This window comes from Medicago truncatula, chromosome 1 (genome assembly GCF_003473485.1).
Source record: "Medicago truncatula cultivar Jemalong A17 chromosome 1, MtrunA17r5.0-ANR, whole genome shotgun sequence".
Taxonomy (NCBI): domain Eukaryota; kingdom Viridiplantae; phylum Streptophyta; class Magnoliopsida; order Fabales; family Fabaceae; genus Medicago; species Medicago truncatula.
The window spans coordinates 13,856,157-13,884,032 of NC_053042.1; the positions used below are offsets into that span (position 1 = coordinate 13,856,157).

General features: G+C 32.5%; 3 protein-coding genes and 1 long non-coding RNA gene across 9 annotated transcripts in view; 2 read left to right on the top strand and 2 right to left on the bottom strand.

The window, feature by feature from the left end:
• LOC25479472 (uncharacterized) overlaps window positions 1-16,554 on the top strand; it is a 135,899-nt gene extending 119,345 nt beyond the window's left edge. For all 6 annotated transcript variants that reach the window (XM_039834214.1, XM_039834213.1, XM_039834206.1 and 3 more), the window contains 6 exons: window positions 7,116-7,856; window positions 8,084-8,671; window positions 8,831-9,574; window positions 9,685-10,509; window positions 11,228-11,291; window positions 16,229-16,554. In XM_039834214.1, coding sequence (XP_039690148.1) covers window positions 7,116-7,856; window positions 8,084-8,671; window positions 8,831-9,574; window positions 9,685-10,509; window positions 11,228-11,248 — 2,919 coding nt within the window. In that variant the 3' untranslated portion in view covers window positions 11,249-11,291; window positions 16,229-16,554. The remainder of the gene's footprint in view (window positions 1-7,115; window positions 7,857-8,083; window positions 8,672-8,830; window positions 9,575-9,684; window positions 10,510-11,227; window positions 11,292-16,228) is intronic.
• On the top strand, window positions 4,183-4,866 carry LOC120580520 (uncharacterized). Its single transcript, XR_005646254.1, has 2 exons — window positions 4,183-4,278; window positions 4,319-4,866. It is a non-coding gene; the product is annotated as an uncharacterized lncRNA (long non-coding RNA).
• Window positions 16,555-17,766: 1,212 nt separating the features above from the next.
• Window positions 17,767-19,896, bottom strand: LOC25479479 (pentatricopeptide repeat-containing protein At1g66345, mitochondrial). Its single transcript, XM_024774836.2, has 2 exons — window positions 19,798-19,896; window positions 17,767-18,408 (listed from the first exon to the last, which is right to left on the bottom strand). Exons 1-2 carry the CDS (start codon window positions 19,894-19,896, stop codon window positions 17,767-17,769), a joined length of 741 nt encoding a protein of 246 aa, XP_024630604.2.
• On the bottom strand, window positions 19,629-21,948 carry LOC112418472 (uncharacterized). Its single transcript, XM_024774837.2, has 2 exons — window positions 21,828-21,948; window positions 19,629-20,793 (listed from the first exon to the last, which is right to left on the bottom strand). The coding sequence occupies exons 1-2, from the start codon at window positions 21,946-21,948 to the stop codon at window positions 19,964-19,966; spliced, it is 951 nt and encodes a 316-aa protein (XP_024630605.1). The 3' UTR covers window positions 19,629-19,963.
• Window positions 21,949-27,876: the final 5,928 nt, after the last annotated feature.

Below are 27,876 nucleotides of genomic sequence, written 5' to 3' on the forward strand. Positions count from 1 at the left end.
GTGAAGATTTTTTTTTTTTTGAGTAAATGAACAAGATTAATATTTTCTGTTCAAAACACTATAATGCTTATTTTTTCCCACAAAACTACAACAGATGTGATAATAAAAGTCATTTTAAAAATTTTAAGTATACTATTAGTTAAAAATTAGTTTTTATTCTTAAAAAATATATTTAAATAGACTTCATACTGTTTCATAGTTTTTACTTTTTAATTATACTATTAGTTATACGTTGTTTCAATGTTTCATATTATAAGAGTAATGATTTCTGCTAATTTGTTTTTATGTAGGTCGCATTTCCTAATTTGGATACCCTTAAATTGAGCTCACTTCTCAATTTGAATAAAATTTGGGATGTCAATCATCAATCAATGTGCAACTTGACTAGCTTGATTGTGGATAATTGTGTTGGATTGAAGTATTTATTTCCCTCTACTTTGGTTGAAAGTTTTTTGAATCTCAAATACCTTGAGATAAGTAATTGTCTTATAATGGAGGATATAATAACTAAAGAAGATAGAAATAATGCAGTAAAAGAGGTATGGTAATTCTATTATTGAAAACATCCAATTTTTTAAAATTGTAATTTATATAATTATTTATACTGATGGTGGTTATTCATGATTTAGGTTCATTTTTTGAAATTAGAGAAAATCATATTGAAGGATATGGACAGCTTGAAGACAATATGGCATCAGCAATTTGAAACATCGAAGATGTTGAAAGTGAACAATTGTAAGAAAATTGTGGTTGTTTTTCCTTCTTCAATGCAAAACACATACAATGAGCTAGAGAAGTTGGAGGTTAGAAATTGTGATTTAGTTGAAGAGATATTTGAATTGAATTTGAATGAAAATAACAGCGAAGAGGTTATGACACAATTGAAAGAGGTTACTCTAGATGGACTGTTGAAGTTGAAAAAGATATGGAGTGAAGATCCTCAAGGAATTCTTAGTTTTCAAAATCTAATAAATGTACAAGTAGTTGGTTGTTCAAGCTTGGAGTATTCATTACCATTCTCCATAGCCACTCGTTGCTCACATCTCAAGGAACTTTGTATAAAATCTTGTTGGAAAATGAAGGAAATTGTTGCAGAGGAGAAAGAATCTAGTGTGAATGCAGCTCCGGTATTTGAATTTAATCAACTAAGTACTTTATTGCTTTGGCACTCACCTAAACTCAATGGTTTCTATGCTGGAAATCATACTCTGCTATGTCCATCTTTGAGGAAAGTTGATGTTTACAATTGTACAAAGTTGAATTTGTTTAGAACTCATTCTACAAGAAGCTCCAATTTTGGAGATGACAAACACTCTGTTTTAAAGCAACAACCACTTTTCATTGCTGAAGAGGTATGCATATCAATATAATAAATGTAGGACTTGTTTTTTGTTTTTCTCTACAGTAAGGAATTAGTGTTATTCTTTTGAAATACCAAACAATAATTATTATACTTGTATTCAATTGAATAATTCTGATTCATTCAACTTTTACAATTGAATTAGATGGCGTGTAAAAGTATTTGACAATTTCTTGAGGAAAAAATTGAAAAAGTACAGAGGTATTGGCAAAAATTAAAAAGACAAATTTTAGGTGATTATTGTTTAAATATGTTTTAGGTGATTCCAAACTTGGAGTTTTTGAGGATGGAACAGGCGGATGCTGACATGCTATTGCAAACTAAAAACTCATGTGCCCTCTTTTGCAAAATGACCTATCTTGGATTGGCTGGCTATAACACCGAAGATGCTAGATTTCCTTATTGGTTTCTTGAAAATGTGCATACTCTTGAGTCACTATATGTTGGGGGGAGTCAATTCAAGAAGATTTTCCAAGATAAAGGAGAAATAAGTGAGAAGACTCATCTACATATAAAAAGCCTGACATTGAATCACTTACCTAAACTTCAACATATATGTGAGGAAGGATCTCAAATTGACCCAGTTCTTGAGTTCCTTGAATGCTTAAATGTTGAAAACTGTTCTAGTTTGATAAATTTGATGCCTTCCTCTGTCACCCTTAATCATCTCACAAAGTTAGAGGTAATAAGATGCAATGGGCTAAAATATTTGATCACAACTCCTACTGCACGAAGTTTGGACAAGCTCACTGTGCTGAAGATAAAAGATTGTAATTCACTTGAAGAAGTAGTTAATGGAGTAGAAAATGTTGACATTGCTTTTATTAGTTTACAAATTTTGATGTTGGAATGTTTGCCAAGCCTCGTCAAGTTTTGCTCTAGTGAGTGTTTCATGAAGTTTCCGTTGTTGGAGAAAGTAATTGTGGGGGAATGTCCTCGCATGAAGATTTTCTCTGCCAAAGACACAAGCACACCAATTCTTCGAAAAGTTAAAATTGCACAAAATGATTCAGAATGGCATTGGAAAGGAAACTTAAACGATACAATATACAACATGTTTGAAGATAAGGTATGTTTATTCATAATGGCATTTGGGTTTCTATTTTCTCTTGTTTTCTTTGGATGCATAGTAGTTGATTTTTAATTTACATAATAGTTGAACTTTGTGGAAAAACAACTATTTGGAGACTTTGAAAGTACTTCGCAATATACTCTTAAAAAAAGTTAAAGAGATACATAGTGTCAAAAGAAAGAAAGTCATATTTGATAAAAAGAAGAAAAAAAATCATAGAAATGGACCCTGAGGTTGTAACAAAGACTTCAAAATTCAAAGAGTTTGTAGTCATGTTTTATAAACAATTATAATAATATAAATATATGCCGTTAAAAAAATAGTAATTTTGATTTTTTTTAGGGTAGTAATTTTGATTTGTCTCTTCATATATAGTCCTTATAATTAACCAGCTTAGTGAGTGCTGCTAGCCATGGAGTGCTTTGTCGTGACTTTATAACGACTTTCATATTTCGACATATATAAAACACATGTAGTTTCATAACCATTTTTTAAGATGATTTTCTAAAGTACAACTCTACTATAAAAAAATACAAGGTATCCAGTACGTGTAAATATTTTATTATTTTTTTTATAAAAAAAATAAATATATAAATGTCGAATGGATGTTTTGGCAAAAATTTGTTTGATTTTACTCCAATTAATGCTTACATTTAAATGTTTATTTTGTATAGGTCCAATTTAAACATTCTTTATTGTTGGAGAAATATACTGATAAAAATTGAACTTTTTTCTCACTATATCACCTGTGTGTGTGGAAATGATGAAAAGAATAATTTTGATTTTACAAGAGATGAAAAAATTGATTTATATTTTAATGGAGATGAATAATTTGATCTTAACCTCGAAGGCGAGTGGAAAATAGATTGATTTAATTTTTAATGAAGATGAATAATTGGAGGAGAATAAGAAATGTTAACCTTATAATTTTCAAATGTTAGCGCAATAAAAATAGCGCTTGTCAGACTACCTTGAGAACCAGCAGACTTCTTTGAGGAATGATGCTGATGTTGTTGATGAAAGTGTGTTAGCGCAATAGTTGACAAAATCTAACTAATTTTCATGAAAATATAAATTTTATAAAAAAATATGATAATTTATACGTGTTAGTGCAATAGAAAGAACTGATAAACGGTTAAAAAAAAATATCAGCGTTAGCCCGTCCAATGCTAGTATATATAAAGCACGTCAACTGTCCTCGTGAGCTTAGCTCGGTTGGTTTGAACAATGCATAAAATATGCAAGATTTGGAGTTCAAACTAGACTACCATATAAAAAAAAAAAAAAGCACGTCAATTGAAAGGCAAATTAGCGTTTAGATAAATATAATGATAATTTAAATTATCATTTTGGAAAAAAAGATCTACGTGGTTATTTATAAAACAAAACACCATAGAAGTAGTTTAATACGTGAACTTATAACTACTAACGCTTAATAATGTTTAGAAACTAAAAGTCGTATTATAGGTGATTGCAGCATTAGCTACAAAGAATCTACTCAATAACTACCAACTACTAATATTTCTTTTGACTTTTTTTTTTTTGTCCGGCAAAAATTATTATGCATAAGTCATTTCCTTATGCACCCTGTATAAACACTTCACAAAACCATTAGACAATTATTTTGGTTTCTCATATAAGACTATCAAAACCATTAAACCATAATTATCAGGAACAAACAAATCATAAAGATTTTTATCTTTATTTTCTGTTATCATTTGATCAACACGACTTTTTTTCTTTTTTCAACTCCAACTTTTTCGCCTCTTACTCTTATGAATCAATGGTAGTCTTATGGTTTGATATAGAAGAGATTGTTCATGCTTTTTTCTAGGCAGGCGAATAGGTTCAATAAAAAATATGCTTTTTTGTAGGCAGACGAATAGGTTCAATAAAAAATATTAGCCTTTCCTTCAAGTCCTCAGTGTCCCTACATTTTGTATAACAAAAATCCTTCGTAATTGAATCAACCAGCATTTCTATATCTAGCTCTAGCTTTTTAATCGACATTATTACAATTTTTTAAAATTTTTTCATTCTAAGCAGGAGACAAAATAAGTTGGTATTATCCATTCCTATTTCTTCGTCGGAACTATCACAGTGCAAATAAAAACCCAAATATTTTGATAGTAAGAAATCATGTTCTCCCTTTAGATCGGTCCTGTATTTAGAATCTGATCCTTTATAATAGTATGAGCCAGATTTAAGATCTTCATCTACTGTATTCACGTATTCTTCTGTTGTTAACTCTAAATTATCAAGCTGCAAAACAAAGAATTTTATTGGTAAGATCCAAGGATTCATCTTATATGCACAATAAAATTTGCTTAATTTTGAAAAGAACCAAAATCCGGGAATAAGGAAGTTATTCTTCGGTATAGAAGTCTTTTTCCTTTTTACATTCATTCCCATCCAATTGAAATACTTTCTATCCGGATTTTTTTCTAGATTTTTTTCCATATCTAGAATATCATATTCTTCTAGATAATTTTGGATAGAGATAACGCCTATTATATCCAAAAATTCTTTTCTACATAGGTTGTAATTATAAGAAATTTTTGTTTCCTTGCGGTGATCTATATCCATAAATATAGGATTTTTTCTTATCCGCAAAATGAATATATTGATAGGAGAAAAGATCATATCTATATTGTTTTTTAATTTTGTTTTTAATTTCTATTTTTAATAAGTCTCCTTCTTGTTCTTGTTTTTTGGAAAGAATTAATTGATTTTTTTCAAATGAATCATATTCAACTAAATCTTTATTTTGAGCCACACGATGTTCATTGATTTTATTCCTCCAGTTTTGTGATACTCATCTCGACCATCTGTTCTCAGGTAAATCATATTGATAAAGAACCTTTAACCAATTTGTCCATTGATTCATTAACGAATCGGGACGTTTCTTATGTCTTAATTTGGAATTATATGTTCCTTGTATTCTAAAAAAAATAATCCTTTATTTCATTCTTAAGAAAAAAAGATCTTTCAGGAGATTCAAAAATAGATCTTAACTTAAATTTATATCCATTACTAACTTGGATTTGTGATAATTTATAAAATACATATGCTTGTGACAAAGAAGATACATCCAAGAATTCCGTGAATTCATATTCGTAATATTCCCAGATTTGTCTATAATCGACATAAATGGAATTATACTTTGATTTTCAATTCTTTTTGCATTTTTTTTTTGTAGTAAATGGATTTTTTTACATTTAGTATTTTGTCTATTGATTCAAGAAAATAAAAAAAAACGTTGTCGATGGATCCTAGCAATACTACTGATACGTAAAAGGATATCTATGTATATCCCTTCTATGAAAATTTTGAAAAAAGAATAGGATTTACGTATTAATCGAACAAATCTTCTTTTTAAGATTTGCAAAATATTTTTTTGTAATTCTAATCTTTTAGCATAAGTAGTTTTGTTCGAATTCAAATTGATCTCTGAAGTTAGAATCCCCTTTTTTTTTTTTTTCTTCTGTCATTGTTTCTATTTGTTTTATGATTGTCTTTGTTTTAACATTAAGATCTTCTATCCTTTTTTCTGTGAATGAAGAATTTGTTCAATTAATAGATTCCATTTTAACAGGTGATTCCTCAATCACCTCAATCTTTAAATTATTCTTGCTAATTGTTGAAGTTTTTTTTTCTTTCACTCAGTTCATCTATTGTTTTGAACCTAAATAGAATACTTTTAAGTTTTGATGTTTCAGTTTTCTATTTTTTTTAACATAGTTCGAAACCATTTTTTTCTTTCATTTAAAAATTTTAGAACTAGAAAAAAACGCTTTTTCAAATCTTTTTTCATTCATATCCTATCAATTCCATCAAGAGTGTCTTGAATCCATTCATATCCTGTCAATACTGAATTTCTACATGATTAATAATTCTGTCAGCGTAGGCATTTCCTTCTGAATTTCAAAGATTCAAACATTTAAGCTAGCTATTTCTAATGTTCCAAGTGACACAATGATAGATTGGGAAGTAGATATAACCAACATGTTATCCATTTAAATCCAAATATTCCTCCAACTATGCTCGTAAGGAGTCTAAATAGTGAGCATGACCGTCGTAATCTGTGCACACAAGGTCGTTGATATGCCTAAATTAGTAGCAAAACCTGCTACAGATTGGCATTCGAGTCGCTGAAAATATCTGGACATGAAGCGTTACCAGGACACCCATGGGCAACATCGCTTCTGTTACATTTAACCCGTTTTTAAGCCTCTCAAGCATGGCCATCTATTATGCTAAGTTCTGGAGTTCCTCAGCCAAGTAATAACAACATAATCTTTATCCCACTGAGGAAAGTTAGGAGCAATTACCAGAGGTCTCTTCTAAGAACATATGATATTTTAATGGAAAATATGGTTTTGGGATAACATCCCTGTTATGGGCATTGGTTGGATCATTTCTGGACTGTTTTCTAATCTTTTTTATCATTTTATTCTCTATATTAGAAATAACTATTTGAAATTTTCCATGGTTAGGAATCTCATGTCAATGAGTATTTTTTACTTCATCTTCATAGTCAACACCCCAGCGAGTTAAGATTGAGAGCTTTTTAAGCATGCAAAGTCGAAGGAACTGTTCCATCTTCTGTGGGATATCAGCTTATGAACTATATTTTACTACTACATTTGTTTGAATTAACACGCGATACAATTGTTTTTGCAGGTGGGATTTGGTAGTTTCAAGCATTTAAAACTAACTGAATATCCCGAGCTAAAAGAATTGTGGTATGGTCAACTTGAGCATAACGCATTTAGGAGTTTGAAGCATCTAGTGGTTCATAAATGTGATTTTTTATCCAATGTGCTCTTTCAACCTAACTTGGTAGGAGTACTGATGAACTTGGAAAAATTAGATGTGAAGAATTGTAATTCATTAGAAGCAGTTTTTGATTTGAAAGGTGAATTCACAGAAGAAATTGCTGTGCAGAATTCTACTCAATTGAAGAAATTAAAACTATCCAATCTTCCAAAACTGAAGCATGTATGGAAAGAGGATCCACATTACACTATGAGGTTTCAAAATTTAAGTGTTGTATCTGTTGCGGATTGCAAAAGCTTGATAAGCCTCTTTCCACTCTCAGTGGCTAGAGATATGATGCAACTTCAAAGTCTTCTTGTAAGTAACTGTGGGATTGAAGAAATTGTTGTCAAGGAAGAAGGACCAGATGAGATGGTTAAATTTGTGTTTCCTCATTTGACTTCCATTGAACTTGATAATTTGACCAAACTTAAAGCATTCTTTGTTGGGGTCCATTCTCTTCAATGTAAATCATTGAAAACCATCAAGTTGTTTAAATGTCCAAGAATAGAGCTATTTAAGGCAGAGCCATTGAAACTCCAAGAAAGTTCCAAAAATGTTGAGCAAAATATCTCAACTTATCAACCTCTTTTTGTGTTTGAAGAGGTAAGAGTAGCGTTCAATATCATATCCTGCCTTTTAATGTACATGCACAACTTTTTATAATGTATATATTAGACAATTTATTCACCATGTCTATTTCGTTAATTGAATGTTAATGATTAATAATTTTATGTGATAATATTCTACTGGCACAAGATATAATGTTTTTAATTGTTTCAAAAACTGGTAAAGAAAATATATATTTCTTAAGTATAATTTTGATTTTGCAGGAGCTACTTACAAGTGTGGAGAGTACACCTCAATTCAGAGAGTTGGAATTATTGCAGCTGCACAAGCTTAAATATATATGTAAAGAAGGATTTCAAATGGATCCTTTTCTGCATTTTCTTGAAAGCATTGATGTTTGCCAATGTTCCAGTCTGATAAAGTTGGTTCCGTCCTCTGTTACCTTTAGTTACATGACCTATTTGGAGGTAACAAACTGCAATGGGTTGATAAATTTGATAACACACTCAACAGCAAAGAGTCTTGTCAAACTCACAACAATGAAGATTGAAATGTGTAATTGGCTTGAGGATATAGTGAATGGTAAAGAAGATGAGACAAACGAGATTGTATTTTGCAGTTTACAAACTCTAGAACTAATTTCTTTACAAAGACTCATTCGATTTTGCTCATGCCCATGCCCCATTATGTTCCCGTTGCTGGAAGTTGTTGTTGTCAAAGAATGTCCTCGAATGGAACTTTTTTCATTGGGAGTTACAAACACAACAAATCTTCAAAATGTACAAACCGATGAAGAAAATCATAGGGAGGGTGACCTCAACAGAACCATAAAGAAAATGTTTTTTGATAAGGTATATTTTATTATCATCCATCAATTTATTTAGATCAATTTTAAGACTATCTATCTAGATCAATTTTGTATTGTAGTAGACTAGAATATTAATGCATAATTAAAGATTGCTTAAAAGCAATTTTGATTTGTCTTTTGATTTATTAATTTGAATGATCAGGTTGCATTTGGTGAATTCAAGTACTTAGCCTTATCTGACTATCCTGAGATAAAGGATTTGTGGTATGGCCAACTTCATCACAACATGTTCTGCAATTTGAAACATCTTGTGGTGGAAAGATGTGATTTTTTATCACATGTACTTTTTCCATCAAATGTAATGCAAGTGCTACAAACATTGGAAGAACTAGAAGTAAAAGATTGTGATTCCTTAGAAGCAGTGTTTGATGTGAAAGGTATGAAGTCACAAAAAATAATGATTAAACAAAGCACTCAATTGAAAAGATTAACTGTGTCTAGCTTACCCAAATTGAAGCACATATGGAATGAGGATCCTCATGAAATTATCAGCTTTGGAAACTTATGCACAGTGGATGTTTCTATGTGTCAAAGCTTGTTGTATATCTTTCCATATTCACTATGCCTAGATCTTGGACATCTTGAAATGCTTAAGATAGAGTCTTGCGGAGTCAAGGAAATTGTTTCAATGGAAGAAACTGGATCAATGGATATTAATTTTAATTTTCCCCAATTGAAAGTTATGATATTGTATCATTTGAACAATCTTAAGAGTTTCTATCAAGGAAAGCATACTTTAGATTTCCCTTCATTGAAGACTTTGAATGTATATCGTTGTGAAGCATTAAGAATGTTTTCTTTCAACAATTCAGACTTGCAACAACCTTACTCGGTTGATGAAAATCAGGACATGCTATACCAACAACCCCTATTTTGTATTGAAAAGGTAAACCCCACCATATATACACCGTTTTTCTTTATTTTTATGTTTCATATTATTTTGTTTGTATAATAATACGCTATTATTTATTTTCATTATGGATGTGTATTTTTCAGTTGAGCCCAAACCTGGAGGAATTGGCACTAAATGGCAAAGATATGTTGGGGATATTGAATGGTTATTGTCAAGAAAATATCTTTCATAAAGTCAAATTTCTTCGTTTACAATGCTTCAATGAAACTCCAACTATTCTTCTGAATGATTTCCATACAATATTTCCTAATGTTGAAACATTTCAAGTGCGTAATAGTTCTTTTGAAACATTGTTCCCCACTAAAGGAGCCAGAAGTTATCTCAGTATGCAAATGTCAAATCAAATAAGAAAGATGTGGCTTTTTGAATTGGACAAGCTCAAGCACATCTGGCAGGAAGATTTTCCATTGGATCATCATCTGTTACAATATCTTGAAGAGTTACATGTAGTGAATTGTCCAAGTTTGATAAGCTTGGTACCATCATCGACATCTTTCACAAATTTAACCCATTTAAAAGTGGACAACTGCGAAGAGTTGATCTATTTGATAAAAATTTCAACAGCTAAAAGTCTAGTTCAACTCAAAGCATTAAACATAACTAATTGTGAGAAGATGTTGGATGTCGTGAATATTGACGATGATAAAGCAGAGGAAAACATCATATTTGAAAATCTGGAATACTTGGAATTTACTTCGTTGTCAAATTTGAGAAGCTTCTGCTATGGGAAACAAACATTCATATTCCCATCTTTACTCCGTTTCATCTTTAAAGGATGCCCTCAAATGAAGATCTTCTCATCTGCACTCACAGTAGCACCATGCCTCACATCAATTGAGGTGGAAGAAGAAAACATGCGATGGAAAGGTGATCTTAACACAACTATTGAACAGATGTTCATAGAAAAGGTACACAATGCCATTATTATTTATGAAAATTGTTTACTTTTTATTCACATGATTAAACAAGGCTCGCAATATTAATTTTGTGCATGTTCGGGCCGTGACTTTGAAATTAATTATAGATTTACTACAAAGTTAACACTAAGACCATCACAACACAGCACCCTAAATTGGGTGCTTAAATTGAATTCATATGTCCACATCACTCATTTTACCGTAATACTTAATAAGCATCAATTTTCTCCAATCCAGTACCTTAAAAGAAATTATTAAATAGGGCACACAACTAATTTTGTATCATTACATTTCAATAAAATTTATTTATTTTATTAAGATTTATTAAATGGGATCAAAAATGAAAAGAGAGGGTGCTTCCATAGCCACCCATGTATTATACTCTACAATGGGAGTGCCTATTTAACATGGTGCTAAATAGGTGAAGCACCCACTTGTAGATAGTCTTAATAGGTTGACATCTAATTTGCTAAACAAAATTATCTAATCAAATATGAGATTGAGAAATTGTCTTCTATAATGACACAGAATAAGTTACTTTTATCGATAAAAAATCTGATGGTATGATTTTTTTGGTTACAAATAAAAAAACTGATGGTATGATAATCAAACTATTTTATTTTTATTGAAAAATCAAAATAATATTTTTAGTTAAGGGCTGATATATTTGTTATTAATTAATTAATTAATGTAAACATTTTGTCAACAGGAAGTCCCACCTTCTAATTAATATATTGAATGATGAGACCATCATCTATCCTCACATTTGCAAGGTACGCAACACCAAATTCTTCTCAATAGGGAATTATTCTCATTATCATTTGATTGTGGAGTGTTTTGTTCCTTCTTGACTGAAATTTTTGGAATACATTTTTTTTTCTTCTCTTTTGGATCACCGGTTATTATTAAGGTTGAAATATATTTTTAGTCCTTGAAAATTTACAACTTCTTTTGTTTTGTTTTAATCTCTATTAAAAAAATACATTTTATTTGTTCCCGTGAGTTTAAATCAGTTGTTAGCATCATAGCATAAAATATGCAGGGGTCAGAGTTCGAACCTAACACCCAAATTATTCACCTTAAGAGATGAAATTATAGCCAACAGACTACTTACCAAAAAAATAAAAAATATTTTCTATTTATTTAATTTTTAGTCCTTACAAATATATATCTTTTTGTTTTTAGTCATTGGAGTTTTTTTTCTTGACGAACTTTGAGTTTTGTTTTGATACTTGCAAAATATGATCATTTTAAAATCATTTTTTGTAATACTCATTTTAGTCCTTATTTTGAGGGTTAAAATCAAATACTTGACATATTATAAGGACTAATTTTAATATAAATAAATTTTACTAGGATTAAAATAAAACAACAAGAATCAAAAGAAAAAAGAGGGATATCTGCAAGGACTAATAATTTATTTTAAAAAAACGGTGAAATAAACTCTTGATATTTCGAGGGACGTTTTCATTTTTAAATCTATTATTAATATAAGTTAATCCTTTTGAATTGTTTGCTTTAGATAAGTTAGTTTTGTTTTCTTGTGAAAAAATGTTATCACATTTTTAAAGGAAAAACTAATATTAATAAGCACAACTCAAAATATAAGATATGTTAAGATATACCCTTCATTTTGGGATGGGAAAAAGTTTGTATTTGTGGATATTGTGATGGGCACGAGACATATGGTTTAACAAGTATCTACAATCCGCAGATAAAATAAAACGATATTTTAATCACCTATTTGTTAGTTAATACAAATGCAAATATAATGATATTTATATCTACAGATATCTATTTCTTTTAGTAAATTAAATAAAACTGATAAAATACACTTGACAAAAATTTACATGATAATTCTGGAGCAATCTAATCCTAGGCTATCCCTGGAAAGCAAAGGAAAGATACAAAACTTTCACCATTTTTTGCCAAAGCATCAGTCACCATGTTCCCTTTCCTATGTGTGTGAGTGAAAGTTCAATGAAAATTCCTAGCTAACAACAAACAATTATTCCACCTTCCTTAAAAATAAAAAAAAATAAAAACAATTATTCCACCTAGTCATCGGCGTCTATGGCCATTTCATATCCACAACTTTGGCCCGTTCATATCGGTAACTTTTTCTATTATATACTCCATCCGTCCTAAATTGTATGACGTTTTGAACATTTCACACATATTAAGACACTACAAGAAATTTGTTTATTACTGGCGGAAATAAACCCTCAATAATGCACAAAATCTGTCAGTAATGGATATTACTGAGGGATTAGTGTCCCTCAGTAATACTGACATCAGTAATGTTACCGGCGGAATATTCCCTCAGTAGTGTTGGAGATGATTTGAGGAAGCAATACTGAGGGATTTTTCCTTCAGTAATTATTGGCGGAATAATCCGCCAGTAAGTACTGACGAAAAAATCCGCCAATAAGGAAATGTAACTAAATAATACTGGCCGTTTTATTCCACCAGTAATGTTACGACCAATAATACTATCCACTAAATCCGCCAGTAATTTTGCTTTCAATTAATATTAAATGTTAAATCCGCCAGTAATACTCTTTTTCTTTTTTTAATTTAAAAACGATTTAATTAATTAATTAAAAAGATAAATTAAATTTCCACTGTTTTTTTAGAGCACTTCCTAATGAAATAAAATTAATTAGACAAATAAATTAAAGAAATAATTTTTTTTGTTGGATCAACAAATCTTCATCAGCATAGGAAGGTATAAGAACTACCAACTCTAGCAAAGTAAAGAAATACAAAGTTCTAACAGCAGCAGCAAGTTACAGCACCAAAAAAACTAAAGCAAAATAACAAGGGAAGCACACACAAACAGTCCTTGGGTGCTCCCTGTTTCTGCACTGCTGAGACAAAAAAACTGAATAACATAGGAAGCTAAAGTTAAAAGTTCTAACAACAGCAAAATAAAAATCAACCAACCAGTCTACAAAACAAGAAAACCCAATGCCTATTTCCCAAGACCACCACGTCACAGAGAATAGTCCAAACTAATCATCATAGTATTGGGGCAAATTTGATCCCGATCTCCCACCTGATTATCCACTTCCTCCTGTACCCATGTTTTGGAGATTTTCTTGTGAAGCATTAAGATTACTATAGTTTCTTAAAAAAAAATTCACCATCTGGTATGTTGAAATCAACGGCATTGAAAGCGGATCTCGTCGAAGAAGACGTCTGGCAATCACCTACAGGAACATCAGGTCTATGATGCTCTTCATGATCACTACGCACATTTTGGGGTTGTACGTGAGGGCGTTTGTTTGACTGCGGCGTTATGCGCCTAATGGCGATCACCTTTGCAATATAAATGAAAGAATTGAAAGAAGAGACAGTAATAAATAGTTAAGGTTATAATAGGAAAAATAATATTAATGTTGCATTGGTATTGTAAATCGACATATAATTTGGGACAATTTTTTTTCCCTAAAGCGACATACAATTTAGGACGGAGGGAGTAGATCACAGCGCTAGATTCAGTTACTAAAGGAGAAGCATGTCTAATATTTTGCACGAATCTTCCTAGAAAATGAGATTAATGGTTCCTGAAAACCACTCCAATTGCTCCACTTGAAGGAGAATCAAATGAAAAACCATCTATGTTGATCTTAATAGGAGGTAACCACTGAGTCTATGGTGGAAGCAGTTTCTAGGAGCTGAGTGCAAAGGTATCCTGAACAACTAAGAGATCTTAAAATCTGTCATGGATGAAGTGACAGCTTCCATAGCTGAAGGGGTTGAGGTGTATACTTGTGGATTACTCTAAAAGCCAAGGGTGATTGGGTACAAGTAGATCTTCAAGGAAAGCGGGAGATGTCTCGTATTGAAGAGGTTATGGTATAAGTCTTGTAGAACTACCTGAAATTCCTAGCGTAGTTGGACTACAAGCATCTTCGAGAAGGCGGAAGACATTCCGATAGCTGAAGAGGTTGATGGTGTAAACTTGTGGAGCTACTTGGAGTAGTGGGAAGCAAGGGTTTGAGCAGCAAGGAGGTTGATGATCGGCATCATCACTGATTTGAAGTCAAGGTGGAGAATTGTGAGAGTTAACTTAAAATCAGGTTTCTGCACAATCGTGGCACGACAGCTGGGCTTCGCGGCACGATGGAGGTTTTAGTTTTTTTTGGGCAAGGCACTGGAAAAATCGTGGCACGATGGGGTCGCATCGTGGCACGATGATGCGCTGGCGGATAAAAATAAAACATATTTTTGGGAGCAGATTTGTTACAGTTTTTGTTACAGATTTGTTACAAATTTTAGGCAGATTTGTTATAGATTTTAAGCAGGACTTTTACTATAAATATAGACCTTGTATCAAAGCAAACTTGGAGAGATTGAGATAGAGAGAAACACTATTAGGATTGGAGTCTCTTGGTTACGGGAAGAGATTGGGACTTTGGGTAGAATTAGGCGGGAGACTTATTCTTGTAACCCATTGATTTCTCTTTGTAACGTTACTCATCAAATAGTGGATCGGAGGGCTGCTCTCTCCCCCAGACTAGGTCAGATTGGACCGAACTGGGTCAACAAATTCCTTTGTGTTCTTCTTCTTCTTTTGTTCTTCTCACAGTTGTTTTTCTACTTTTGGCTCGTATTTTATTATTCCATACGCTTTGATTTTGGTTGCTTAATTATCCCTTGCTCCACACATCAAGTTGTTATTGGTGTGATTTTTCGTCGAATTCACAACAGCACCAAAGTAACATCTTTTTGGACAAAATAATCAGAAATGTTCCGCAAACCATCTTCCATCTTTCATATCAAGAGATCTTATAACGACTTTTTAATGAATAATTAAAATTGGAAACTACAAATGGACATAATATGATCAAGATAAGGGTGAGAATTGTTCGATTAAGTTATGTGTATAATAGTGAATGTAACAAATGGCAAGTATGATTCCCATATTGTCTGGAGTTGACCAATTGGCAAACTATATTTAGCCTTATAATGAGTTAATTGTTATATTTGTTAAATTAGGAATTAAAATAAGGAACTAGCAACACTAACAGGTTGTTGTGTTTATAGTTGAACTTGAATGGTTGCTATTGTGAGCATTGATGCTAAGTGTTGTTTGAACTTGAATAGTGCTATTGTTATTTGTGATACGTGGGTTGAAAATATGAAAATAGTGCAATGTGAGTGTGAATAATGTGAATGTGTGTTGTAAATATGTGTTGTATGGTCATCATATAGGTAGGGTTTGACAAACTTAAGTGTTAGGGAACATATACTAGTGGTGCCTAATAGTTGGGGTATACTTGTTATATCATAGGAGTACACTGATGGAAAAATTCCAGAGTGGTTTAGTGGGTAAATTCCCTATTTTAGGAGCTTACGTGCAACCACCGTGTATTTTTGCATGTGATGTATATGAATTTTGGGCTGAGTCGAGTAAATATATGAGAACTTGAATCTGTTTGTCTCACTTACAAGAGCATAGTGCCATGTTCCATGCTATTTGTTTGTAGTTAGATGGTACCAAGTGAAATAGAAGTGTTGTAGGAATTGTGCGTGCATGTGTTGTTATGAAATGTGTATTCATGTGAGTGATAGTGTGTCCCTTGGAAGAAAACTTATGCCTTGTGAAAGATAGTGTATGATTTATAGTGTTTGTCTAATTTATTATTATACATTATGAAACTTGATTACTCACCCCTTGCATGTATTTGTGTTTGACGATTAGGATGACGCACAGGCGCAAGAAACATGTGAGAAGTAGTGCCAAGGAGCTATTTATATTGGTGTTTGGAAGACTTTCTTTTATTTTATATTTACGTTGTTATTTGATTGGCTTGCATGTCAAGTACCTTGTATTGGAATTTTACTCTCATTGCTCCGTTGTGTGACGTCGAGGGATTCTTTTATTATGTTACCTATTTGTTTAATTACCAAATTCAACCATGACATTTTTGGGGGTGTTTCTACGTGTTTGATGGAACACTCTTTTTATTTCGAAAAATTGAACATTTTTATTTGGACAAATGGCATGCATGCTATGTCCTAAGCCTATGTGCTAGTGTTTTATGTAATCTTTTTTAAAAGTGTCTATTGGAGATATTGCTTGGGTTTACAATCGGTGGAACTATATAATTCAAAACAATCAAAATTTTAGGTGGGGCATTTACACCATGTCTTCCGAATACAAACATTCCTGCATCTAATGATAATTTATTCCTGCTTCTAATGAAGCACTCTTCAGTAAGGCTTGCTGACTTTATCTTGGTCAAGTCATTTTTTCAAATTACATATATTTTGGTGATTGGTCATTTTGGCTACTACTTAACCTTTGAGGAAGAAGTACCCTCAGCTTGTATGACTAACATATTTTTTGTATTTCCCTTGGCTCCCATTACTAAGGACTTCATTTTCCACACTCTTTCCGGTTATTGATTAAAGGCCTAATGATTCACCATTCTATCGTTTCATATTATTGGAACCAAAATTTGGTGTTCATAACTAGTTTACATATCTATTTGAGCTAACTACAGCCAAACATACCATAGCAATTCACTTCAAATACCAAATGGAAACATTGCATTCCACTGAAAAAGATAATTAAACTTTAATTTTAAAAAATTCTTACCTTAAGTGTATCTGAGAAAAATACATATGGAATTATTGCTTCCACTTATATGACAGTCTTGGAGATGCTTTAAGTCAGTTCGCTATTTCAAACTCAATATATCTATAGCTTTGAACCTCCCTTCTTGATCTGTATGAAGACAGATGTTAACAATTTCTCCATAATCATCTTTGATACATACAATAATCCAAAATAAATTCAACCGAGCAAAATTGTACAGAAAATGTTGACAAATAAATCTGTATGACGACATGCATATATATATCATCTCAGTCCACATTGTAGGCCAAGTTTCAAACATATATTGTCTCTGCTGCATACAACACTTCGGTTGTTCAGAGCACCTGTGAAAAACAAAACTCATTAACAAATAATTTCATTAATTTTATCTAGTAAATTAAAATAATAATCTAAAATAGATGCATATTGATCGTAAGAATGGAAACAAGGTTCAATTCAATCAATGACACATTAACAGATAAAACAAAAAAAGAATTACCTTCTTAAGAACTTCATTTCATAATATATCTTACAAACTCCTTGAACTTCGTCCTTTCTCGCATAACCATCTATCAAATGAGAATAAGTAACATCGCTCGAAAAAAGCCCTTTATCTAACAACAGAGTCAACATATCACTCACCTTCTCAACTTTCCTATTTCACAAAGCTTCTCCGCTACTTTATCAAACAACAAACAACCAAGAACAAACCCAGCACTCAGCATTTCTTCAAAAACACTCCAACACTCTTCCAACCGTCGCGAATCCGCGCATCCAACTATAACACATTCATAAGTCTCACCATAACCCCGTACCCCTTTCCCTTCCATTTCCCTCATCAATCCAATCGCTTCTTCAATCCGTCCCTTCTCACAAAACGCTCGTATAAACGAGGTGTAAACAAAGGAATTCTCACGAAAACCTCTTCTCACCATCTCATTATACATCTCCAAAGCAAAATCCAAATCCCCTAACCTAACTTTAACTTGAACAATCAATGAATAAGCAACCGAATCACCAATCAAATTCTTCTGCAACAATCTCTTCAACAATGTAACTAACTTAAATAACTTCCCTTCTTTTGCCACCTTTTCTGACATTCTCAAAATCAAACTCAAATTAACAATAACCGAAGGCGAATGTGAATTTCGCTTTCCAACAATCTGATCCAAATCAGCAACATTCCTTTGTAATAACCCTTGTTTACAAAGAACATCAATCATAATCCTGGAAGTAGCAACATTAGGGTAAACTCTTTTCAAAATCATGTAACCATAAACCTCCCAAACAGTTTCAAATCAATTACACAACTGTGTAACATGAAGCAAAGCATTGAAACTTGATAAACCGAAGGGTTCGAAGCAAAGCATCAATTAATCTCGCTTTTGCATAAGTTTTAATTAACAGATCGAGAACCGGAGGGTTCGAACCAGAGACAATAAACTGACAATTTTTAACTTGTAGTCTGTAGTTTTCTCTTTCTACTTTGTAAACAAATGTTTTGCTATAAAAGGAGTAATTTTTGTGCAAGGCAAGGACATCACTTCTTTTTCAAACAAATGCAAACACAAATCCATTATATGGTTTCTTTAGCTCCATTCTATTTACTGAGTTCTACCCTTTTACATGAGTGTGGCCAAGGTCTGAGTTCAGTGTATCTCGTGCTCAACAGAACGTTCTGAAGAGATGCAGATTTCCATATCATAGGTCCTTTAATGACTAAATAAATCATTTATTATAAATCTAATCTTTGTTATCATAAAAACGTAGAAATTTAGAGTATATCAAATGATTTTGATCAGACAAAATTGACTATGCTCTTTTCTACGTTTTTACATTGTACAGAACCTGCTAATGATAACTTCCTGCTAAAAGTGACAGTAGAGGAGGGATTGACGTGCTCGTGCAGAAAGCGGCATGGCCAATGACCATGCCATTAATCTAAATGAATATTTTAGGTACAAAGACACATGATTATACAACCTATATGACTCTCACAAAACTATGAGCACTTTTCATTGTAGTGCAACTTATTCTTTAGTAGGATAATGAAGCATTTTTTAGTAAGGCTAACTGAATTTTATTTGGTCAAGGCATTTTTTTTCAAAATTACATATTTTGGGGATTGAGAAAAAAGGCTCACAAAGGAATAATCAATCATCAAATGCCTCAATAAGTCTAAGAACCGAGTGAATTGATCATTTTGACTACTCCTTAATCTTTGAAACAATTTTCCATAAAAAATTAATAAGATTCAACCAAGTATAAAATAGTGCAGAAAATAATTGACAAACACCTACACGAGATTAAAACTTTTACTCATAAAACTGTAAGAGTAACAAGTGAACATTTTTTATTTTGTTCCTAATAATCAACCTCCTTCATATTCAAATCATATCTCCATTCAATCTTTACCATTACCATAACAACAAGAACCCTTAAATCTACAAAATTCACCTTGATTGTATTCTTATAACAACAAGAAACACTAATAATCAATCAAACTGATCCCATACGAAATGAATTCATCTAGATTGATTCTTTTTTCCTCTACTAACCACAATCTCCATCAATCATTGTGGCACAATATCAGAGCCGGACGATACATCTAAATTTTCAAATAATGGATTTTCACAAACAGTCATTACATCATCATTCCCCCCACTTACAGATTCACCTAAATTATTATCCTCATTAACCCCATCAACAGCAAAAGAAAAATCAGCATCATTCTGAGGGACGCCACTTTGAAGACATTCTGCCAGCATGCGCTTTCTCTTTTTTAATTCTGACCCTATGTCATCAACTTCGATATCAGCAGAATTAGAATCGTGTTCAGCACCTGTAATCTTCCTGCAGAGGAATCGCAGGCAAACCTAACACAAGTTGGTGCCTAGCAACAGCAGTAACATTCGCAGATGAGGTAGGAAATGAGTGATTAAGGTGCACATCAACTGTTGTCTTACCATTCTTGACCTGCACATTGTTTTGAGCCACCAAAATCCCTTGTTTGATAGCGCTAATCTCATTGTGAACAGCTTCGAGACGGCCACCCAAATTGGATAAACTCGAGGAACCTACAGCATGTTGAGTTCCACCCGACATATCATTTGTGTGAGGAACAACATTTGGGATGGGATCTTGCAACCATCTATTGGTAGCAACGGTCCCTACATGTAGAACAGAAGGACGTAGATCAATCCCCCACTCGCGAACACCATCAAGAAAATCCAGTTCAAACAATTGAGGACATACTTTGTCAGTACGACCTAGAAGACCACATTTGTAACAAAAAATTCCCAGCTTTTCATATTTAAACATAATTGTCACATAATTTCCATTACTGGTTCGGAACTGCCACTGCTTTTTCAGGGGTACAGAAACATCAATTCTAACCTTCAATCTCATGTAGGAACTGTGGACAGAATTATGACTGTCATAAGATTTCAATTCACCTAAAAACTGACCAATGCCCTGACCAACCCTTTGCTGGATGAAACCAAGGGGTAATCCGTGAACATGCACCCAAATGTCAAGGTGATTCAGATTGACAAGGCGTGGTACACAACCTGGAGCAATTCTTTCAATGACTAAATGAAAATTATCATAAAGCCAAGGATCATCATCAAGAACTTTGGCAGCATCTTGTAACAGCCCGATTTTCGCTAGATTTATTTTTAATTGTTTTATTATGTGTTTATTTGTGCTTGTGTGTGATTTATTATCATTGGGTGCATTTTCATGGATTTTCGTGCTAGAGGGGTAAAATTAGTAATTTTGGTGAGAATTATTCTTAGTGTTTAGTGAGAACCATTATTTTTACTAAATTACTAGTGTGGTTATTAGTATTTTACCGTTAACTGACGTTGTTAGTATTTTACCGTTAAGAGTGTAGAAACATTTTAGAATTGTGTTTGAGTGGGTTAAGTCCACTAAGGAATTAGGGTTAAGCCCATTAGAGAATAACCTATATAAGCCTTGTCTTAAGAGAAAATATCATTCATTTTCATTACATAAGATATTTATTTTGAGAGAGGTAGAGAGAGAAAGTGCAAGAGAAGAGGAAAAAGGGTTAGAGGAGAAGAAGCTTGAAGATTCAAGAAGTGGTAGAGATCCTAGGAGCTAAAGTGAAGCTTGGGCTAGGAATTGTGCTAATTAAGGTAAGGGGGTTAGAATTCAATCATAATCATTTAGTGTAATTTTTCATTTGTTGTATGATTAAGTGCTTAATTGGATAAGTGATTAATTGTTCTTAGATGTTGAATTTCGGGCTCTAATTATGATGATATGTTTGAATGTATGAAATTGTTGATAATTGAATTGTTGTTGGTGAAATTGCAAGTTCAAAGTATGTGAAAGTGTTATAAGTTGAATTATGCTCTAAATGTTGAATTGTCCTATGTTGTTGTTGAATTGTGATGAGATTCATGTTCAATTGATGTTGTTGTTGCTAAGTGATATTGTTGTTGATGATTCATGGTTTGGGTCTTCATAAATCATGCTTTGATGATGAGAATTGAGTTGTTGTTGTTGTTAGTTTTGTAAAATGGGTTGAATTGGTGATTTATATTCATATGTCCTTTGTTTTCATGTTTGTTGTGTTCTTGTGAACCTTGTTAGTTGTATTGACCTGTAAACAAACTCTGGAAGGGCATTGGGAGATCAAAATTGGGGATTTTGGGTGAAAAGGAGTTGAAACCAGTAATATTTTTCTGCAGAACTATGATTGTTCGCTTAAGCGAACGCGTAAGCAAACTAGCATAGCAAGTTCTGGGAACCGGTCGCTTAAGCGAACATGTAAGCGACCAGTAAGCATGCATTACTGGTATCTACTGGAACTTGTTCGCTTAAGCGAACCAGGTGGTCGCTTAAGCAAACGGTAAGCGACCAGTAAACGTACATTACTGGTAGCTACTGGAACTTGTTCGCTTAAGCGAACCAGGTGGTCGCTTAAGAGAACCTGCCCAGTTTCAGCCACTTTGATTTTTCGTTCCGGGCTTTAGGGGGCCAATCCGAGCTTTGTAAAATGATTCTTTCAACTTGTTTAACCACTGTTTGAACCCCTAAACCTACTGGAACATGTTTAGCTCACTTAAACTTGGGAGTTTCCGTTTTTGGTTGAAACTTGTATATTTTTGAGAAATTTGGATTTTTGTCGAAACGAACTTTTGCGAACTAATTGAGATTACAGGTTTAACCTACAGTTCATATAGACTTAGGTGAGACTTGTAAAGTTGGTCAAATATCTTAATCATGTTAAACTTGAATTTCAGGTGGGAATGTGGAAAATGTGAACTTGGGTTTTCTCATACGAACTTGAGCTATTCTTTGAACTAATATTTAATAGTTTGTAAGTGGTTTAAGCTCATGACTACATGATTGATTAAGATTGTTTGAGAGTTTTCAAACTTTATATTGTTACCTTGTCTTGGGAATTATCAATGTTGGTCGTTTGCCACTTGATATAGATTTATCGGAAATGATTTTTTAAACCAATTATCTTATGATCTTTCGTAACTAGCCTTATATGACTAGATGAAGATGTGTGTGAATGAATTGTTGTATGTTGATATGATATTTATCATAAAATGTTGTATGTTCTCTTACTTGGAATATGAGAAATATTTGGAGTGGTGAAACTATGCGATGTAGTTGAAGTTGATTAATGAATACATGTTGATGAATTATGATCTTTGGTGATGACTCTTAATTGAATAATGACATGTTGATTGTGTGGATGTAAATGTTTGATAATGCAATTGTTGTTGAAGTTGAACAATGTAATTGGAGGTGTACTTTTACATTGTATTGTTGAATGTTGAGTAGTTGCATTATTTGGTATTTGCTTATGTCCATGCATCATTGTCATATCGAGTCATATGAGAAATATAAAAGGAGATGTACTTTTACATAGTTTTGCGTAAGAGGAGGTGTACTCTTACATATGATGTGCGGTTGGCATCATGGGGTAACGGCCTAGACGTTGTTGTGCTTGGTACCACATGCATGTAGGTGTCGGAGTTAGGCGCATTGCATAATTAACATGAGTTGATTTGTTGCAAGTGAATGATAATTGTTGAAGTTTGTTAATGATAAGTGTACTTGGTGACTACTTGATCGTATTATTTGGAATGTTATGTAAATGTACATATTGGATTAACCGTTTATGTTAAGTGCTTGGAATTGATTTAACTCATATATGCTCAAATCTGTTTTATTGATTATGATTGATGTAATGCTTACCCCAGTGGTTTTGACATCCTACCTGTCTGTATGGATGGGTAGACGACGTGCAGGGATAGTTGCTTCGGTGAGTTGCTTGATGCTTGGTCGGATATCGAGAGCTATCTCCAGTATCGATTTCGCAGAGTCTAGGATAGGCTCTGATCTAGGTGTCTGTATATGATTATCTAGATTATCTGTTTTGGATTTATTCATGTTGGAGATTTACCCATTTATGGGACTTTGAGAACTTTTATGTTGATGCTTTGAAGTATATGTTTTATATCCGCTGCGACTGTTGACATTTTTATACATGCATGTTGTTTTGGATTTTGTTTGATGACGTAGCGTCTATTTCTTGAATATATATATAATTCGCGTGTTTTATCGCTTTAATAGAAATAGGGCGTTACAGCATCCATCTTATGATGAAACTGAAAAAGGTACCGATCCCCTTCAGCTTTCAGGATCGTAACACGTTTGACAGGTTTCCAGGCTTTGGAGATTCGCTCGCTAAAGTATGCAAATTTTATCTCTCTATCGGCCAAAACACGACCCATTAGACAGTGATCAAGGATTTGTGAGACATCAGGGTTGTCAGAAAGATTTAGGGTCAAACCCTCAGCATCAAGAGTGAGTGTAACGCCCCAGATTTTGGTCCAAGACATTACTTAAAATATTCATTTTCTTTAGAAAATATGACGCTATTTTGATTTATAAATAAACTATTGAAATCAGACTAATAGAAAGATGGACTATTTAAATAATTGATAGAAAATTACTCTTATAATTTGTTATTTCTAACAGTAGAAAATAATACACTTCAAAAAAATATTAAACTACATATACAATTTAATGAACCCATTTTTGTCCCCGCGTACGCATAAACCACACATCACTTCACATATTGCATTCTTTGGTACCTACAACATTTATTTAATGTAAGGGTCAATTTTCTTATTCAAATTGGGACATGCCAAACGGAAGATAAATGTCATAAAACAAATAATAAAACACTTTACCATCAAAAGAAATAGGATAAAGTTTATGCAGGGAGTTATGTTAATGAGAATGTATATATTCTTTTTTTCTTCATGCATGAAATGCAGACTCATATGATCCGGATAAATTCAGCCACAGAGGCACAATTCAGCCATGTAGGCAAAGTTCAGCCACGAAGGCAAAGTTTGGACAATTCAGCCACAGAGGCGCCTACATGCATACGACATGATCATTCAGCCACGGAGGCACCTAGTTGCATAATACATGATGCATGTCTCACAAATGTTATGCATATTTTCAAAACTAACACACTATTCCATTTCACAATCAATCACACATAAAACTCATAAAACATCTCAAATACAATACAGGACATAATAAACATGTGTTTTCTTTCAAATGGTTAAATATTTCATTATTTCCTTCATAACATAAATTTATTCCTAGCACGAACGTATGGGGAAAAAACCCTTACCTTGGGTGCTTCATTTTCTAACAAAGACTTTCAATCCACAACTCGGTATCTGCTCAGCTACGTCTATAGTTTGAAATTGGCTAAGAAAAGGTTTCATCTAGTTGGGGAATGTAAATGGAGGTATATGGTTACACTTTGGTTCTCTAATTTACAAAGGTTACACGACAATGGGCGTTCAAAGGTTGAATTGCATTGCTTACAAGGAGTCACATAAATACAAGTAATAATCCTATGATCAAGTGAATTCAAAGCAATAATAATTTCCATATAGAACCTAAAAATGATCACTTGGTGTGTCTCAGTAGTCAACAAAAGTAACCGAAATTTCTTCTAGTAATTAATGAATATCAATTCAACTTAAATTACTATGAATACTTTTAATGCCTTGCAAATATTTTGTCGAAAATGTTTCCTTTTCCAAAAGCAAATAGCAAACCGTTTTTCATTAAGGGCGTGAATAAAAGCCAAGAAATCAATATAATGATTCTCTAGTCATAAGATTTTAAATTTGTTTGATATAGGCAATGAAGAATCACAATTTTGGTCAATTAAAATGAAAGGGTCAATAGAGATGTAGTGATCAATTATCTTAATGACACTTATTATTCTATACTTGACCAATCACCAGTTCAAAAACATTCCAAACTAATTATTTGTATCTTACTTCTTACACACATATAAATTACTAGAAAGCCAATTAAAGTATTAAATACACATACACAATTTCTTAGAAAAAATAATATAGCAACCACTACATTAAAACATTCTGAAATAATATAAATCATTAAATAATAAATTAATAATTTTATAAAAAGTCATCTATAAAATATTGGGTCGTTAAAGTGAGACCTTCGAGATTCATATTTTGAGGATCCATAGAAATGAAATGACGAAGAAACACAAAGGACCAAATTAGGTTGAGGGTGAGAAAAAGGTTAAAACGCATGAAAAAACATTAAGGGTGTGTTTGTTTCAAGTTTACCAAATTTATTCCTAGGAATAACATTCCTTGGAATATAAAGATGGGAATTTTATTCTAAGGAATTTAGGAAAAATATGTTTGGTTAGCTTTATATATTCCTAGGAACCATAAAAATAGGGATTATAATAGGTAAATTATTTATGAATTTATTCTCATCTCCATGGGAACTTTATTCCCACCCTTTTCCTTGGGAAATTTTTTCTATTCCCAGGAATATTTTATACCCGGAAATAAAATTTAGTAAACTTGTAACAAACATAGGCATATACATTCCTATCATTTTATTCCCGGGAATCAACAATTATAACTTGAAACAAACACACCCTAAGTTTTAGGGGTGAAGTTTAGCATGGGAAAGGCTAATTTATAAATAAACTTGTTTTCGAAAATCATAATTAAATTTTTTGAAAACAAGTTTATTTATATTTTTTAAAATTTTGGAAAATTAATTTCCAAAATTAAGTTTATTTTTTATTTTTAAATGTTTATTTTAATTTCGAAATATATTTTTTGTTTTTAAAAAATGGTTTTAAAATAATAAAATTACAAAATCTAGTGATGAGGGAGTATGGTAAGGATGTGTTCTTGGTTTGATTTAATGGTTAAAAACTAACTTTTCCATGGTGGGAAAAATTAGCCTTTCCTATACTAAACTTCACCAGTTTTAGGGGTTGACGGTGAGAGGAAGCTACTCATGAGGATGAACATAAATAGTAATAGAGAGAAACATCTAGTGCTTGCAATCAGATGCAAAAAATCACGCTCTCACAAGAGAATGCTGACCCAGTAATTGTTGCGGCCCAAAAGGGATACAACGAACCTTAATGCAGCAAAACTCTAGGAGAGAAGTCAACGGATGAATAATTGTGATAATTAAAAGGTCAATTATAAACTTTTGACTTATCAATTAGTCAGCTTGATGTGTCAGCAGATTCTGCTTTTGCTGACAAGTTCAAGTGAAGGACCTAAATTTATCTCCAAATATTTTATTTCAATTTTCCAATCGACTTTTCATATATTTTTATGAATTATTACAAATATATTTAAAATATTATAAAAATTTCACCCACAATTTTTTTTAAAAATTCTAAAAAAACCAGATTGATATCATTCTTTAGATACACCGTTTTTCAATGCTCAGGTATGCTATTTTGTTTTTAGCTTCTTTAGATACAAATGATATCATTCTTAATTTTGTGATATGTACAAACAGATTGATTCATGAATAAACTGGTACGTTTAGTGAAGAATTTTTTTATTTTTGAATAAATGAACAAGATTAATATTTTCTGTTCAACACTATAATGCTTATTTTCCCCCACAAAACTACAACAGATGTGATAATAAAAGTCATTTTAAAAATTTTAAGTATACTATTAGTTAAAAGTTACTTTTTATTCTTTTTTTTTTTTTTTAAGAGGAATAAATTTATTGCATTTCATTAAACAAGATGTGTTCAATACAATTTGGTATGGTAACCAATATTTGGGAGCTAGCTGAAGATAAGGCTGCCTTAGCTAAACTATGGGCAACCTCATTTGCTTGCCTCCGTACAAACTCAACACAAGAGTTTTCATAAAATTGACTAAAGAGAGTTTTACAATTAGAAATGATATTTCCATACTCTGTAGCATCATTATGACTGGAGTTTATGCTATCAACTACTCTTTTTGCATCCATCTCAAAGTCAACAGTTTCCAGTTGCAACAAATGAACCCAATCCATAACAGATAAAAGACCTAAAGCTTCTCCAACATGTACTTCACACATAGGGCTGAAACAGTCCGTTCTAGCTAACACAAAGTGACCGTTCTCATCTCTAATGCACATCCCTATTCCAACCAGATTCGCCGTCTCGGAAAAAGCTGCGTCAATATTACATTTAAACCTCCCTAACCTTGGTTTTATCCACTTCACGTTGCTAGCTGGGTATTCTCGTCTGACAGTACTTCCTTGAATGGACCTTGCTGCCTTCCAATCTTCTAACAGTGATTTGGCACGATAAAAAACAAAGCCTTGCGCATCAGTTACTTCTTTCCAAATCTTATTGTTTCTCTGCTTCCAAAT

What these genes read in the sequence shown, in the direction of transcription:
- LOC25479479 (XM_024774836.2), bottom strand. Translation starts at nt 19,896, where the DNA reads ATGCTGGCAGAATGTCTTCAAAGTGGCGTCCCTCAGAATGATGCTGAT. An exon ending in ATAATAATTTAGGTGAATCT is followed by an intron (nt 18,409 to 19,797) that starts GTAAGTGGGGGG and finishes ACTGTTTGGGAG; the next exon opens with GTTTATGGTTACATGATTTT.
- LOC112418472 (XM_024774837.2), bottom strand. Translation starts at nt 21,948, where the DNA reads ATGCATGCTTACTGGTCGCTTACATGTTCGCTTAAGCGACCGGTTCCC. An exon ending in TCTGCAGAAAAATATTACTG is followed by an intron (nt 20,794 to 21,827) that starts GTTTCAACTCCT and finishes AAATAAATCTAG; the next exon opens with CGAAAATCGGGCTGTTACAA.